The sequence below is a fragment of the Epinephelus moara genome, chromosome 14 (assembly GCF_006386435.1).
Source record: "Epinephelus moara isolate mb chromosome 14, YSFRI_EMoa_1.0, whole genome shotgun sequence".
NCBI lineage: Eukaryota > Metazoa > Chordata > Actinopteri > Perciformes > Serranidae > Epinephelus > Epinephelus moara.
The window spans coordinates 2,504,803-2,522,367 of NC_065519.1; the positions used below are offsets into that span (position 1 = coordinate 2,504,803).

The 17,565-nt window shown below is 40.5% G+C and overlaps 1 protein-coding gene across 3 annotated transcripts; it reads right to left on the reverse strand.

Moving 5' to 3' along the window:
- Positions 1-650: 650 nt before the first annotated feature.
- marc1 (mitochondrial amidoxime reducing component 1) lies at positions 651-17,297 on the reverse strand. Of its 3 annotated transcripts, none has more exons than XM_050061511.1 (7): positions 16,976-17,246; positions 5,610-5,780; positions 4,762-4,924; positions 4,097-4,237; positions 3,776-3,837; positions 3,481-3,552; positions 651-1,158 (listed from the first exon to the last, which is right to left on the reverse strand). In XM_050061511.1, exons 1-7 carry the CDS (start codon positions 17,221-17,223, stop codon positions 1,032-1,034), a joined length of 984 nt encoding a protein of 327 aa, XP_049917468.1. In that variant the 5' UTR covers positions 17,224-17,246; the 3' UTR covers positions 651-1,031. The 3 variants fall into 3 exon arrangements, with proteins under 3 accessions (XP_049917468.1, XP_049917467.1, XP_049917469.1); XM_050061510.1 differs by lacking the exon at positions 16,976-17,246 and adding an exon at positions 8,963-9,257; XM_050061512.1 differs by lacking the exons at positions 651-1,158; positions 3,481-3,552; positions 3,776-3,837; ... (1 more) ...; positions 4,762-4,924; positions 5,610-5,780 and adding exons at positions 11,109-11,393; positions 11,588-11,659; positions 13,882-13,943; ... (1 more) ...; positions 15,341-15,503; positions 16,115-16,285 and having other exon boundaries at positions 16,976-17,297.
- Positions 17,298-17,565: the final 268 nt, after the last annotated feature.

Consider the following 17,565-nt stretch of genomic DNA (forward strand, 5'->3'; position numbering starts at 1 on the left):
TTTAATGTTTATCATGTCCTGCTTGTTTTTAAATATGTAATACTTTATCTCAATGATATTTTATGTTTGTCATGTATGATGTATCTCATTGAGTTTATGCAATGTGCTATATAAATAAAGTTGACTTGACTTTGTTTTGCTTGCATTCCTCAACAGTAAACGAAGAATTCAAAATTTGAGAATTTTCTTTATGATTCTGATTAAAAAGGGGTCCACATTTAACAACAGCAAAACTATATCAAAACAAGTTTTCAAACTCTCACAAAATTTGTGCAGAATAATGCAAGTCTCATTTGTCCAGTCGTGTGCTCAGTACTTTCCAAACAGTTCCATGCACAGACCAGAGATCTGTACTATGAAGCAGGATTTGGAGTTAGCGAGTTAACTTCAGGGTTAACTCTGGGTTTTCAGTATTATGAAGCTGATTCACTTTTTACCGAGATAAATCACCGTGGCAACTGATGCTGAACAGCTGACCTGCTCCAGAGCAGGTTCACAAACAGGATCAGTGACAAAGGACAACCCTGGTGTAATGCAGCAATAACGTGAGACGGTTAACGTACCGTGAAAATCTCATAATGATTTTTCGCCCTGTTTATCGCAGTAATAATAAAAACACATGTGAAGTGTTAAATTAAAAAGACTTTGAGCAGTTTAATATCTCTCTTTAATAGCAGCATGTACTTCAGAGTTTGATTATCAGTGAAATTAATGTGCAGCTGTTAGAAATGTGTTAAATTAGCACCATTAGTGTTACAACTGTCATAGACAATTAATATAAAAAATATATTGCTATAAAAACTGTTATATTGCATGTTATCTCTTCATCTGTGTGTGAATCGCAGCTCTACTTCAGAAAGAGTTACATATTTGTACTTTTTGTGATTTAAAAAAGTATTTAAGTGCTTTGTTTTAGTGTTAATGAGTAAAATGATTTCACAGTGATAATGCCGATAACAAGGATTTCTTTCCACTTCAAACACAGTGAAGAGATGTTTGTCTGCATGTTTTTCCTTCTCTGATTCCCTCCATCAGCGGCTGATCTTGTACACCACATCTCCGACCTGCAGGATGCCCGTCTCCTTCACGGTGTGCAGCTGTCCAAACAGCGGGGACGATTTGTAGATGTGCTTCTCAGACGGTTTGCACTGGCGATAGCTGTGAAGGAATTTTCATCAGAAAGAGTTAGGAGGAATTTAGAAGGCCACTAAAGATTGATTCAAGTATCTTTCAGTTCTCAAAATTAGACTTGACTTAAGTGAAAGTGCCCACTTGGGTCCATTTGACTGACTGACTCATCGAGAAGACAGAAACCACATTTAAATGTACTTTTTCAAAGAAGCTAAAACATGTTTGCTTCTAGAGGTGGATTAGAAAAACTCTCCAGAATTAACAACAAAAATACAGTTACCTGTCTCGACACATCAAAAACTAGAAAAGTGCACTTTCAGGAACCAAATAAATCTGTAAGGCTACAAAATTAGAAGGCAAAATGCTCTGTGGTTCTAGTGTAGTATGATGCCATAAGGACAAAACAAAACCACATCATAGCCGGAATGTGACGCAGCAGGGCCTGATGGAATTGTCCCTCCTGGCTCCCTTACAGTCAAGATGGCGGTCAAAATCACAAACACAGGGACTAATTCATCTCGTATCGTGTCTAACTATGGTGGATCATAACATATCAGGTATGGCATTAATCTGCAGATGCTCCAGTTCAAAATGAGACAAAATTTTTCTATGGATGTCAGTTTCTGAGCCACGACAGAGGCCAAAATGTTTCCTGCAACACACGATAAGGCTTTTTGTTTTTAGCCAAGAAGATTTCCGGAAAACTTGCGGCCCAGGTCAGAGGCGTGAGGAGTCAGCAGTCAGTGACGGTTAAAAAACAGTCACTAAAACATTTTCTCAACAGCTGTAAATGACCACAACCACAAGAGATCCTTGACAACAATAAGTTGACTGGTCCAGTAGTTTGCTAGATTAGCTGCTGACAGACAGATACACACACTCACAGACACACACCCAACCAAACGCATAATTCACTTCAGAAAATACAAAACTCAATTAAGCTACATATCAATCTGTAAAAAAACTAGAATTATCGCCTTGGGGTTTTATGCCTTCATAAACCAGTCAAGTTGCAGTTACAGTTCATATCCATGTCTGTCCAGACTCATATCAGCATATGAATTGTTGAGTTATGGCTAAAAAAATATGTTTTGTGAGGTCACAGTGACCTTTGACCTTCAACCACCAAATTCGAATCAGTTCATTCTTGGACGATTGTGTCAAATTTACAGAAATCCCCTCAAGGTGTCCTTGAGATATCGTGTTCAAGAAAATGAGACCGATGCAAGGTCACACTGACCTTTGCCCACCGATATCAAACCATAAATTGTTGAGTCCAAGGGAACGTTTGTGCCAAATTTAAAGAATTCCCTCAAGGCATTCTTGAGATATTACGTTCACAAGAATAAGACAGAGACAGAGTTATAGTGACCTTGACCTTTGACACAACGTCACAACGATCTTGACCTTTGACCATCAAAATCTGATCAGTTCATTGTTTAGTTCAAGTGGATCTTTGTGCCAAATTTGAAGAAATGTGAAGACAGGTGTTCTTAAGATATCACGTTCACAAGAATGAGATGGATGAGGTCACAGTGACCTTAACCTTTGACCTGTGACCATCAAAATCTAATCAGTTCATCCTTGACTCCAAGTAAACGTTTGTGTCATTTTTTGTAAAGATTCCCTCAAGTTGTTCTTGGGATATCTCATATCTTCACGAAATGAGACGGACACAACGTCACAATGATCTTGACCTTTGACCACAAAAATCTGATCAATTCATCATTGAGTCCAAGTGGATGTTCGTGCCAAATTTAAAGAATTACCCTCAAGGTGTTCTTGAGATACCACGTTCAAAGAATGAGACAGATGAGGTCACAGTGACCTTAACCTTTGACCACCAAAATGTAAACAGTTCATTGTTGAGTCCAAGTTAACGTTTGTGCCAAATTTGAGGAAATTCCCTCACGGCCTTCTTGAGATATCGCGTTTATGAAAATGAGACAGATGAGGTCACAGTGACTGACCATCTAAATCTTATCAGTTCATCGTTGAGTCCAAATGGATGTTTGTGCCAAATTAAAAGAATTACCCTCAAGGTTTTTCTTGTGATAATACATTTACGAGAATGGGACTTATGTACATAACATACCTACGGACAGACAGACAACCTGAAAACATAATGCCTTTGGTCATGGCTGTCGCTGGGCGGAGGCATAAAAATGCCACGTAGGGTTGCCAGATTTTACTGATATTAAAAAGTCTCTCAAAACCTATGTTTGAATTGCAGTGGGTTTTTCTGCCCCATTTTTTTTTGTGCATGGTATAATAACTGTTCTTTTTTAGGCTGAAGTGTGATGCTTCTGATGTGTGACACTCAGTAAATAATGCAGAGTGTAACTGTACCTCTTCAGTGTCTCCAGAGGCTCTTTCCTGGTGATGATACCAGTTTCAGGGTCAACAGTGGTGAAAACACACCTGGAAACAACAAAGGTACAGGTAAGTTTCATTCACCCTCTTAACCCTAAATCTCTACAGTTATATTTTTACATCATACAGACACTACAGTTAACAATTACTGTATTCATATCCAGGGAATCAAACTCAAACTGCAGCAGTGACTGTGTTTGATTTACTGTTGTTGATAAATGAAGTGATTCTGTCTCTGATTAAAATCTGTGTGAAGCATCAACTGTGTTACCGTCCACATGACATAACACGCTGCAGTCTCACGCTGCCAATCTGGACCTCTTCCCACGAATCCTGAAAAAAAAAGAAAAAAGAAACAGTTGGTTTTTAGAGTCGGAGATAAAATTAGTCCACGCTGCTCACAGTGAAAAGGGCGAGGGATTAGTCAGAAGTAACGATGATTGTTCCACGCACGAGGGAAAACAAAACCTGATGGGCTGTAGTGTAGAGACACAGAGGATCTGTTATTTTATTTTTTGTGGTTGTAATCTGATGTTTACACGACTGCCTTGATATGATTTTCTTTGTTTAAGGAATAGAAATAAACACAAACCTCATCGAATGCTTCACAGTCACTGATGACAATGTTCGGGCGGAAACGCTCCACCGTGACTTCCTTCTCCAACTTGCTGCTGAGATCCTTGACAGAGGACTCGGACAGCAGCATCACAGGTGCCACATCTGGATACGCCACCTGCAGGATACAAGAGTTAACACAGCTGAGACAATCACAAGTACAGAAATACTTTATGGTAACGCTGACATGAAGGTGAACTAGAATTACTGCTTTGTGGTTGTGCACCTCTGCAAACTTGTCAAACTGCAGGTACAGTTTCCCTCCATGTCTGTGAAAACATGGGTACGGATGTGACGGGAGAAGTCGTGGAAGACAAAAAGAAAATCAAACATGCTAGACTTTCTGTCAGGACGTTGTGAGGCGTCCCAGACGTGGTGTCAGTTGTCATCTACTATGACACACTACACGAGATAAAACGATGGATTATCATGTACAACACGTCTCTCACGATCCGAGCCGACACCATAAGATGCTCCGTCGGGCTATAATCGGGTTGATATAGTGTAGTCTGAACCCGCCATTACTAATATCAAGGATTTTCTACACTTAAACAGAACCTTCCAGTGGAGGCGTTCAATAACACTCTTAAAATCTGGGAACAATAAAAGTAACAGACTCAAGTACATTGTCGTCCTGCTGACCTCAAACTGTGGGCACATGGGCTCGCTCTCCACAGGGTTCCTCGCCCTCATCTGGGGCTCAAAGTGCACCAAGCGAAAGGTGTCCTCTTCCCCCAGATAACGAGTGAGCCAACGAGACGCTTCGTCACCACAGTCCCGCCCCTGGATGTCATTTCCAAACACTCTGCAGCACAAAGACAACAAGACGTGTTCATACAAGTCTGAAAACAGAGTGGGAGCAAACAAATAATCCGAAAGACAATCCGACAGTGTAAACCTGTTCTAAAATTAAATGATTTAAATAATGATTTGAAACAAGCGTTAACAGTAACATATAAAGTATCTATTATGGCCTTCTTTTTCTGAATAACAGGATATACAAAGTCCTTAAATGACAAAATGAGCAGATATTAAAGTGTAAAATGAATCAAGATGTTGAAGATTTTCTGCTTTTATTGTTTTATACGACTGTAAACTGAACATTTTCGTGTTGGACAAAATAAGCCATCACTTTGTACTACAGGAAATTATAAAAGTTAACTGTTACTTGTGTTTTAGACAAAGCAACTAGTCAATTAACCAAGAAAACAATCTATAGATTAATCAATAATGAAAATTGTAAGTTGCAGACTTTAACTGTCTGTGTCTTTTTCATTATAATTATGATTATTAATGAGCTTTAGGTCATGAACATATTGTTAAAACACACACTAACACCTTTAGTTAAATTTTTAATCAACCTGCAGATAAAACCTTTCCTGTCCCTTTACACTCTCAAAACAACAAAACGCTAAAAGGTAAAAGAATAAACAAGTAAACAGTTCTGGATTCAGTCCGAGCGGATTAAAAATGAAACCTTGATGTGAAACCTGCAGTCGATGACGGAGCTGTCGGGCTGTTTGAAGGGGAACCGCAGCTCCTCCATGTTTGGGCCGTTCAGACAAACATGACCTCCGTCACAGGTCAGAGACACCAACACCAGGCGAGGCTGCTGTCTGCCCGTCACCATGTGACCGTCCTCTGTCACCACTAGCCAGTGTCTGCAATCAAAACATTCAGTTTTAACTTGTGCAACAAAATATAACTAATATTTTTTGAGACTTCTGAGGCTCTATGTCAGCCTATGTTAGTGGATTATTATGGATAACTTTAAAAGTGGTATAACTGTTATTATTAAGACAACAGGATTGCTTTCCGTTCTCCTCAGAGCTGAGCAGCATTTTGTTCTCCACAGTTACTTTGGTCGTTGCACCGTCCACAAAGAACTTACACTGATATTCTTTAGCAACTTGCGATAGCTACCAGGAAAAACAAGAGTGCTATCCACTTCCTGTTTTGGCTGATAAACTTCCTTTGTGCTGTAAATGAAGCCTTCATTTTCCCAGGAGATCATAGACAGACTTGCAGAGTGAAAGAGAGGCCAATAGGGAATCAGTCTAAACACTGATGGTGCCATTACTTTATCTTACTTCATATATGTTAAAGCAAAACACTTGTCTGTTTACAATTTAATAGAGCCAGTTCAGGTGGAGCAAACATGAATGGATTACTCAACAGGCTGACTGGGCACAGGCCCAAAATGTCAGCGACCCCCCACCTTCAATGTCACTTCAGTTAACATGTACCAACCAGGAAGAGACTCAGAATGACCACAAGAAGACATGAAAAGACCATAAAGTGATGCAAAGGAACTGCAACAAGTCACAAAATAAACTAGAATTACTGCTTCACAGTTGTACGCCTCCACAAACCCGCCATGTTGCAATTAGGTTGAAATTTATTTATTAACGGGATAAACCCCTTGAGATGCGACATCTTGTTTGCGAGGGGGTCCCACAGGTCAATCCAAAACACTAGACAAAAAATAGTAATAAAATAAAATAAAACTTGACAAAGACAACCATTAACATCCTTAATCTCAACATAAAACAAATAACAAAAGAAAGAGAAATATAAAATAGATTAGTCTAAAATAATTTTAACATAATCATAGTAAAAATAAGAGAGAAAAAAATAGAATAATAAGAGAATTTGGGAGTGACAGTGCATTAAATTATGAATGGAAACACTGACAATCAGGTTTTAAATAAGTAAGGGGCCAATGACTTGAAATCTTTTTTGCCAATTTCTTTAGTGACAAAGGGGACTGTAACAAAAGACTGGTCTGAACTTCTTAAAGTGTAATTGGAAAGATAAGGAACAAAAATTGTTTAAGACAATGAGGGAAATTAAAGTGAATGCATTTGAAAATGAACTGAAACCAGTGATATTGCCGTCTATTATCTAAAGGAAAGCCACCCAAGTGTGTCATATAATATACAATGGTGAGTAAAAAAAGAACTGGTAAACAATATGAGCATAATCGATCATAGGCAGAATAAGTTGCAATATGAGTTTTTTCCTGACATTAAATGTAAAACAATGCCTAGAACAAAACAAAACCCCTACACCAAAATTAAATTTCTTTAAAACATATTCAATATGTGGTTTAAATGTTAGTCTTGAGTCAATCCAAACACCCAAATATTTATACTTTTCCACTTTCTGGAGAACTCTACCATCATTATAAGTTAGAAACAAAGAATCAGAATTAAGTTTTTGTCTCGAACCAAAGAGCTTTGCACATGTTTTAGTTTGGTTAAGTAATAATTTGTTTTCAGAAAGCCAAGTCTGAAAAATATCAAAGTCATGTTGTAAGTATTCTTGAATTAGTAAAAACGAGGGCTTTGAGGTGTAAATAATAGTATCATCTGCATATAATTGGACAGAACAATCAGAAAAAATAAGAGGAAGGTCATTAATGTAAATAGAAAAAAGAAGTGGACCCAAGGTTGATCCTTGAGGAACACCTCTAGGCTGAATAAGTAAATCAGATTTACATCCTTTGTGAGAAACACACTGTTTTCTACTATGTAGATAGCAACTGAACCACAAAAGAGCATGTTTAGATAAACCAATGGCATATAACTTGTCTAACAACACGTACTGGTCAACAAGATCAAAAGCTTTAGTAAGATCAACAAAAATTGATCCAGTAAGAAAACCCTGATCAGATGCCGAAAACACATCATTTGTAAATTTTAAAAGAGCAGTAGTCGTGGAGTAGTTGGATCTGAAGCCAAATTGATATTGAGAGAAAATAATTTTAGTGATCAAATAATGATTTAATTGGTTAAAAATAATTTTTTCAAAGACTTTTGCAATGGAACATAAAATTGAAATAGAGATTTGATCAAACAGAGACTTGATACTGGACAATGTCAATGTCAGTAGTTCTTGTTAGGAACTACAATTTGCTTATTCTACATAAACTAAATTGTAGTTTATGTAGAAGAAGCAAATAATTTGTTACAGACTGAAAACAGAAAATCATGATGGAGATGTGTTTGTCTTTGTACGGGCAAATAAAGACAATCACACAATTTTTGATTTAACGCAAGTTCTTTGAACACAGGTGTATTTCCAGCTGGCAATCAGGCCCAGGGGCGTAAATATAAACAGTGCAGGCAGTGTGGTTGAACTGGGGCCCGTGAGGCAGAGGGGAGTGAGTAGAGAACGGGCCCCAATGAGCGATAGCCAACTTGGAAATATGACTGTGTTCAAAGAAGAACTTTCTTTTTGTAAAATAGTCAATCACACCTATAACAAAATCATATGTTTGTTTTACATAAACTATAATCAAATATTAAAATTGTTTAATTAATATATATTTTTGATTTTCTTTGGTAGTTTTTGTCTCATAAAGATATGTAATGATGATTGTTGTGTAATATGTCTGTTGATGTCATCCAGTGTCAAGTCTCATGTGACGATATGATATGTGCACAACAGCGTGCACTAGCGCCTGTCATGATAGTGTGCACCGGTGCCCATCGCAACTACCTTATGCCACTGATTGGGCCCCTCCACGGGCCCCAGTGCAAATGCACTGCCTGTATTTACGCCCCTGGAAAAGGCTGCAAACACCTGTGTGACTGTGGAAACACTCAGTCTGTGTTAATGCACCATTTATTAGTTAATCACATGTTTTATATGTAAAAAATAAAGGTGTTAATAAATAATGTGGAGTATAAATGTACAGTAATTTCCTATAAAAGTACAAAGTAGCACAAATTGTGAAGTACCATAAAACTGGTCAGTGAATGCAGCACTCTCAGCTCAGTTCAATAAAGAGCAGTGTTGTTGAATCATGTTTGTGTCCAAAGTTAAAGTTAAATCTCACCGATCCTGCAGCTCTCCAAACTTCAGCCCGAGTTTGTGGCACTCAGCCAGAGCCACAGACACCGCTTTGCCAGACTTGAGAGGGTGAACGAGGAGCTGCGACACTACGCCTACACGGACTACTTTCTCTGACTTCCTCAGGTATTTATATCCGAGACCAAGTCCCAGAACAGCGACACCAGCTCCGATCAGAAGAGCTGCCTTCTTATTCTGGACCAACGCGTTCACAGCCAGCTCCTTCACATCCATGTTGGAGACCCGACAGCTCCGAGGACACTGAACTTTGGTTAGTAAACCGTTTCTGTGAGTGAAGTTCACTGACGCTCCGTTAACGTCAGCTACTCTCCGGGCTGGGGTTTTCACAGTCCGCCAGCAGCACTGCTTTCTACTGCTTTTTATTTTTCACTCACAAATTAAAGAAACGATTCACAAAATACAAAACAAAAGTCCTGAAAAACAAGTCAACCAAAAGGACTAAACTCAGGTTGTGATAAAACCCTGATACACCTGAACGCACCAATCTGACCTCGCTGTTCTTCTTCTTTGAAGTTTGGCGGCAGTTTGAATCATTGACGTCACATCACTGCCTCCTACTGGACACACTGAGAACATCAACACCGACATCTGCAGCAACAGAATTGGGCCTAATTAGATTTAAGAACAAAAAAAAGTTTCTGTATATTCTGATTTTATTTATTAATTAATTAATTTAATCTTTATTTAACCACGTCTATGTATGTACTTCGTTTGTGTATATCTATACATTCTGACAAAGCAAAACACATCTGTCATGACTGGATAAGGATATAAAGATGAGATTATTTTTTGAATAAGGTAAATAGGTAAGGCTGTAAGACAAATATTATTGGTAATTAATTTAATATATTAGAACAGGTCTGGGAGAATTAATTATTGTACAGCGTTATACTGACGGGGAGCTACATTTTGACTACTATTAGGTCATGGAGAATGGGTGTGAATAAATAAGTTTGTACTTCCTCCCACTCCTTTTTGGACATGAAAATAAAATCATTGGCCGCCCTTATTCATTTGAGCCAGAATACACTGACGAAGAGCTTCGTGAAACTGAAGAACGGAGGAGGAGAGAGAGAGAGAGGCACAACAGGTAGAGGACAACAGAGGAGGAATGGCTGCTGCAAGGCTGCGTAGCTCTGGAGACTGGTGGTGTAACGTTACCTGTGAATGCTGTGCCCCAGTGCCCACAGAAGAGGAATGCCTCTGTTGCAAGGAATGGGACCGGTTGCAGCCTTATTTAAATGGTAAACAAACATGGCAGCACACCGGTAAGGTAAGACAACACGTTTACATGTCGTTTTCTATATGTTCTCTGACATTTATCCTAACGATATGAGGCGGTCTTTGTGGAAAAAAAGCTTGTTTAGTGGACTAACTTTGCACTTGAAGGTTGCCCGTTCACTTACGTTTTAACAGGTCTGACGCTACTATGCGCCCCAGCTGTATCTAGGCTAACGGCTAACATGCTAACTATTATTTCTATGTCACTAGTCACTTGAAACAAATTTAGGACGATAGGAGACAGGTTGAAATAAACCGAAATTTCCCTTTAAGTAATCAGTTAAAACAACAGATTATTAACACATACATGTGTCAGCACTAAACTCTTTTCTGCTGCTGCTAATTAAAATATGTCCTGCTTGTTTTGCAATGTTGTTGTAAATGTATATACAGTCACCGCCCACTTTATTAGGTACACCTTGCTGGTACCAGGTTGGACCCCCTTTTTAATTCTTGGAGTCACAGATTCAACAAGGTGCTGGAAACATTCCTCAGAGAGTTTGGTCCATATTGACATGATGACATCACACAGTTGATCCATGATGAGAATCTCCCGTTCCAGCACATCCCAAAGGTGCTCTATTGGACTGAGATCTGGTGACTGTGGAGGCCATTGGAGTACAGTGAACTCATTGTCATGTTTGAGATGATGTGAGCTTTGTGACATGGTGCGTTATCCTGCTGGAAGTAGCCATCAGAAGATGGGTACACTGTGGTCATAAAGGGATGGACACGGTCAGCAACAATACTCAGGTAGGCTGTGGTGTTTTATTTTCTTACCCTTTTGTACTTGTTTAATGTTTTATAATGAAAAGCAATAAAAATAAAGTATTGATTAAACTTAAGACAATTTATTTTCTCTCTGTAAAAGCAGCAAGTACATCCAGGATTTAATTTCCAGTGAAAGAAATGTCCAGTTAGCACCATAAAGATTTCTCCCCCCTTCAAACAACTAAACTAAATGTTTGTTAGCATGTTTGTCCCTCCATCAGCGGCTGATCTTGTACACCACATCTCCGACCTGCAGGATCCCTGTCTTCTTCACGGTGTGCAGCTGTCCAAACAGCGGAGCCGATTTGTAGATGTGCTTCTCTGATGGTTTGCACAGACGATAGCTGTGAAGGAATTTTCACCAGAAAGAGTTCAAATTAATATAAGTATGAAATCAGACGGGGAAAACTAGAATTACTGCCCTGTGGTTGTATGACTCAAGTACTAAGTTACTTTACAGTCTGTTCACCTGTTGACGATAACAAGCGTGCTGAAAGTTACATACAGGACAGTTTAATAATACAGAGTGTAGATGTACCTCTTCAGTGTCTTCAGAGGCTCTTTCCTGGTGATGATACCAGTTTCAGGGTCAACGGTGGTGAAAACACACCTGGAAACAACAAAGGTACAGGTAAGTTTGTATTCACCCTCTTAACCCTAACCTCCACAGTTACACTTTAACATCATACAGACACTTCACTGACAATGACTGGGGAATTTAATTTCTATCCAGGGCCCAGTTGTTCAATAAATTTAATCTGAATCAGAATTATCTGGATTTGGAAATCCCATATTTTACTATCCATGACCAGTTGATCCAGTCCAGTGGTACTTTTCCAAAGCACTACTGGACTGGATCAGCCTGAAGCGGAATTTACACTTCTGTGTTGAATCAACGGCATACCTACGGTGGGTCCATGTCATTGGTCCGACAGCCCATTGGTCCGAAGTCCCGTTGTTCCGATATGTGATTATACTAGGCTATACTGTGTTTGTGTACCATAAAGGATCAGCCAACACAACAAAAGTAGGCTACTGGTCGAGATACAAGTGTCATAGAGAGGACAGAGTGAAACACCATAACCTCCTGTTATTAACTCTGGGGTGTGCCTAAACCTAACCAGACCTTAACCACAGGGCATCATGATGATTTCGGAACAACGGGACTTCGGAACAATGGGTTTAATATGGTCGGACCAATGGGCAGACCCCCCTATGGTGGGGGCTCTGTGTAGACATGTACCCTTCAACGTAGTCCTACACGCACCTCCTCAAGAATATAACTACACGTCACAGTGACGCAGACCTCCTGTCTGTCTCTGTAAGCTGAAACCATTTCCCTCAGTGGAAACAAAGCTTTGATTTACTTTAATTTCACAGATAAGAAACAATAAATTGTGAAGACAATAAAGCCTCCACAAAAATAGCATTTAAAGTCTTGTGTGTGATTTATCCTGGCTTCATATGAGCAGAGGAAATCTCTGCTCGTCGCTTAGCTAATTTATATGATGCATATGATGTTACATGTTGCTGTTGTTCCTGGATTTATATGAGCAGAGGAGTAGTGGAGGAGCTGCGATTGCTAGGCTAATTTATACAATGTAAAATGCCATAGGCTTGTGCTAATAACGTTAGCATGTTGTATTTGTGGGGAAAATGTGTCCAGATAAAGACAAGTGTTTGTCTGTGAATGCTGCGAGTTATAGTGAAGCTGATTTGTGTACTTGTGTTTGAAATTGTCTCTATTAAGCCATGTTTAATGTGTGTTTAATGTGAGTTTTGAATCAACTAAACTTTACAGCACTTCACAGAAACTCCACCGCCACCTAGTATTTTGGAGGTGTAACTGCAGAGTGACACAGACACACAACCGCACAAGTATAAATGCTCATAACGGCGTAGGCCACGTGCGTAGTCTATGGCATAGAGCCCATGCACAACTAAAAATCCGCCTTCATCCAGATAACCAGGGCTCTAAATGGTACTACTTATCACAATGTAGGCAGTTTGCAAACAATTACAATTACCAATTATTGCCATACATACCGCCAAAGAGAACAAAATATAGGTCTTGGAGGTTGTAACTTTAAATCTTATTTATTTTTTAATAGTTATTTTAATTTATTTATTTATTTTACATATATATTGACAGTTGTAAATTTTTTATGTGTCTGTTCTGAAATGCTTAAAAAGTAGCCTAATGTCTACTTTATGTAATTTATCACTGTAACAGTTAAACAACCAAGTGTAAAATATAAATAAATGTATGTATATTTCAAAGTTTTATTACAATTTGTCCCTGAGTCCAGCCGTATGCTGGGATCAGGATAATTTGGATCGATCCAACTAAAAAGTTTTGAACAGCACATACTGAAAGTTTGATTCAGATCAAAACCAAGACTGGATTACAGGATCTAATCCAGTTTCAGAATCCTTTGTCAAGATCCTTTTTCAACCCGTTTTCAAGATTTGATCAAGGGTGCCCAGTAGCAGAATGGGCAGAGCTGGTGTCCAATGTACAAAGACAATGTCATTGCTGCAGTGACTGCAGGTTCAACTCCAGCCTGTGGCCCTTTGCTGCATGTCATCCCCTCTCTCTCCCTTTAACACTACATTACTGTCCTGTCAAATACAAACCACAAAAATAATCTTAAAACAAAAAAAAGATTGGATCCAGTCCGACAGCTGTAATCTGATCAGATTACTTCTGATCAACTGGGTTCAGGGAATCAAACTCAAACTGCAGCACTGACTGTGTTAAATTTACTGCTGTTGATAAATGAAGTGATTCTGTCTCTGATTAAAATCTGTGTGAAGCATCAACTGTGTTACCGTCCACATGAAATTACACGCTGCAGTCTCACGCTGCCAATCTGGACCTCTTCCCACGAATCCTGAAAAAAAAAAAATGAAACAGTTGGTTTTTAGAGTCGGAGATAAAATTAGTCCACGCTGCTTTTCATGGTGCTTTCTGAAAATCAGAGGACTGACAACAGGGAAGAGGACTCTCTTCAATCAACAAGAAATGTTCCTGCAGTAGCTTCTTTTGGTCTGTTTTTATATGTACACACAGCCTAACTTACACAGACACCTGTAGTTTGTACATCAGCTCTCTTTACATGATTACCCTCTGTGGCTCCAAGCCAAGAATAAAACAAGAGGAGGGGTAACACCTTAACCTGTGTCCCTGTAGGAAATGAAGCTATGTGACTGTGTTCAGGACCCTGACAGGAGATGGAAAAACTGTCGGTCTCTCCCATGTGCATTATTTTCCCACTACACTGCTCACAGTGAAAAGGGCGAGGGATTAGTCAGAAGTAAAGCACCGCATGATGATTGTTCCACGCACGAGGGAAAACAAAACCTGATGGGCTGTAGTGTAGAGACACAGAGGATCTGTTATTTTACGTAGTTGTAATCTGATGTTTACACGACTGCCTTGATATGATTTTCTTTGTTTTAGCGAAAAGACACGAACACAAACCTCATCGAATGCTTCACAGTCACTGATGACGATGTTCGGGCGGAAACGCTCCACCGTGACTTCCTTCTCCAACTTGCTGCTGAGATCCTTGACAGAGGACTCGGACAGCAGCATCACAGGTGCCACATCTGCGTAGGCCACCTGTAACAGGATGCATGGCTAAACACAGCTGAGACAATCACAGATAATACTCCTCCATCCATCCATTTTCATCCGCTTATCCGGGGTCGGGTCGCGAGGGCAGCAGGCCAAGCAAAGCACCCCAGACGTCCCTCTCCCCAGCAACACTTTCCAGCTCCTCCTGGAGGAGCCCGAGGCGTTCCCAGGCCAAATGAGATATATAATCCCTCCAGTGTGTTCTGGGTCTGCCCCGGGGCCTCCTACCAGTGGGACGTGCCCGAAACACCTCTCACAGGAGATCAGATGTTGAACCTCCTCCACTGACCCCTTTCGACACGAAGGAGCAGCGGCTCTACTGTGAGCTCCCTCTGGATGTCTGACTCCTCCGCCTATCTCTAAGGCTGAGCCCAGACACCCTACAGAGGAAACTTATTTTGGTTGCTTGTATCCACAATGACATTCTTTTGGTCACTACCCAGAGCTATATAGGTGAGGGCTGGGACGTAGATGGACCAAGAAATCAAAAACTTTGCCTTCCAGCTCAGCTCCCTCTTCACCACAACAGTCCGGCGCAGCGCCCGCATCACTGCAGACACCGCACCAAACTGCCAGTCCATGCAAACAGTCAGAGGCTTAAAAACCTGAGAATGAAGAGCGACGCAGACTCCAGCACGTCGTCCTACTTACTGTGTTTTGTGGGAAAGGATGCTTGCTGTCCACACGCTTCCTCATCCTCATCTGGGGTTCAAAATGCACCAAGCGGAAGGTCTTCTCTTCCCCCAGATAACGAGTGAGCCAACGAGACGCTTCATCACCGCAGTCCAGTCCCTGACTGTTAGCTCTGTACAATCTGAAGCAAAGAAACAACAAGAGGCATACAAGTCTGAAAACAGACGGGGAGCAAAAGTAAATGATGTGAAAGACAAAATGACTACTGGTCTAAAATAAACTAGAGTTGTATGACTCCGCCCACCAGTCCAGTGTCTCTGACAGTCTCCATCCATGTCAGTGAAAACATGGATGCTTCACACACAGAAGATCTATACAATCAGCACAGTTTCAAGATTAGAGTCACCAATTCAGTATCTGACCAAATGTCTCCCCTTCTGTTCCTGAGATATGACGTTAAAACATGATGATGTCACAGTCAAGTTGACCTCTGACCTTTTGACCTTCATTATTTTATCCTGTTAGACATTTGTGCGAAATTTTGTCAGAGTTAACATTTGAATTCTTGAGTTGTGGTCAAAAACATGTTTCATGAGGTCACACTGACCTTTGACCACAAAATTCTAATCAGTTCATCGTTGAGTCCAAGTGGACGTTTGAGCCAAGTCCCTCAAGGCCTTCTTGAGACAGACAGTTACGGTGACCTTCAACCACCAAATTCTTATTGGTTTATTCTAGAGCCCAAGTTGACGTTTGTGCCAAATCTGAAGAATGTGAAATGTGATGTGAAACCTGCAGTCAATGACGGCATTGTCAGGCTGTTTGATGGGGAATCGCAGCTCCTCCATGTTTGGGCCGTTCAGACAAACATGAGCTCCATCACAGGTCAGAGACACCAACACCAGACGAGGGTGCAGTTTGCCCGTCACCATGTGACCGTCCTCTGTCACCACCAGCCAGTGTCTGCAATCAAAAATAAGCAAATTAAAAACTAATACTTATTTTTTGTCTGGGGCTCCATATTAGCCTTCATTAGCGGAGTATTATTGTGGTGGTATTATTGTTGGTGCAGCTGTTACAAACACAACCGGATTGCTTTCCGTCTTCCTCAGAGCCGAGCAGTAAAGGCTCTTTTTCTTCTTACGGGTGTTGTTAGACAGGGGAGCACACCGTCTAACAACATCGGTCCCTCAATGAATGGTTCCTACGTATATTGACAGACACCCATGACAGTACAGTGACCCCTACAGGACATATTAGCTTCCCACAAATACATTTTACACTGAGGGTGGCTTCCATAGTCAGTATAAAAACACACAACCATAAATCTGAGTTTAAGTAGATATTTCATCAAAATCACTTTATTCTTTGTCTCATTTAAAATTTGGCCAAAAATAGCCTGTTTGCACGACAAGAGTTAAAAACATTTTTCAGCTCCAGGATTTCATCTCCAACTTTTAACTTTAAAACATCAATGGGTAAGTTTTATAACTCATTTATGGTGACGGGAGGATCGTGGATTTTCCTCCAGAAAAAAAAGTCACACCCCAGCCACCCCTCTCCTCGGATAACTAAAGAACAGTCCCTTACTGTCACTGTTTTCAACTGCACAGATTTTGGTGAAATCTCAGTTAAGTTAAAGTTAAATCTCACCGATCCTGCAGCTCTCCAAACTTCAGCCCGAGTTTGTGGCACTCAGCCAGAGCCACAGACACCGCTTTGCCAGACTTGAGAGGGTGAACGAGGAGCTGCGACACTACGCCTACACGGACTACTTTCTCTGACTTCCTCAGGTATTTATATCCGAGACCAAGTCCCAGAACAGCGACACCAGCTCCGATCAGAAGAGCTGCCTTCTTATTCTGGACCAACGCGTTCACAGCCAGCTCCTTCACATCCATGATGGAGACCCGACAGCTCCGAGGACACTGAACTTTGGTTAGTAAACCGTTTCTGTGAGTGAAGTTCACTAAGAATAAAGTTCACTGATGCCCTCCAGGTTTCCGTCTGACTTGGGTGTGAACTCACCCTGATGACAACCGGTGGCTTGTGGACACTTGTTTGAGGCCTCTTGATTGGCTGAGATCCTGAGGACACAATGTTCACATAACAGCAACTATGCTAAACATTACCTGGAGGCTGAATGAACTGGTGATTAACAGGAGCGTAGCTCCAAATTCTGAGTAATCATAGTAAGCAGTCTCAGTGGGCCCCCGGCTGCTCCTCTCCTTGTCTCTCTGCTC

Bases quoted from the DNA above. Each gene is read 5' to 3' on its own strand.
- marc1 (XM_050061511.1), bottom strand. From the start codon at position 17,223: ATGGATGTGAAGGAGCTGGCTGTGAACGCGTTGGTCCAGAATAAGAAG. The intron at 4,925-5,609 runs GTTTCACATCAA...TTTGTGCTGCAG, and splicing joins AGCTCCGTCATCGACTGCAG to AGTGTTTGGAAATGACATCC. The intron at 3,838-4,096 runs GTTTGTGTTTAT...TTTTTTTTTCAG, and splicing joins ACTGTGAAGCATTCGATGAG to GATTCGTGGGAAGAGGTCCA.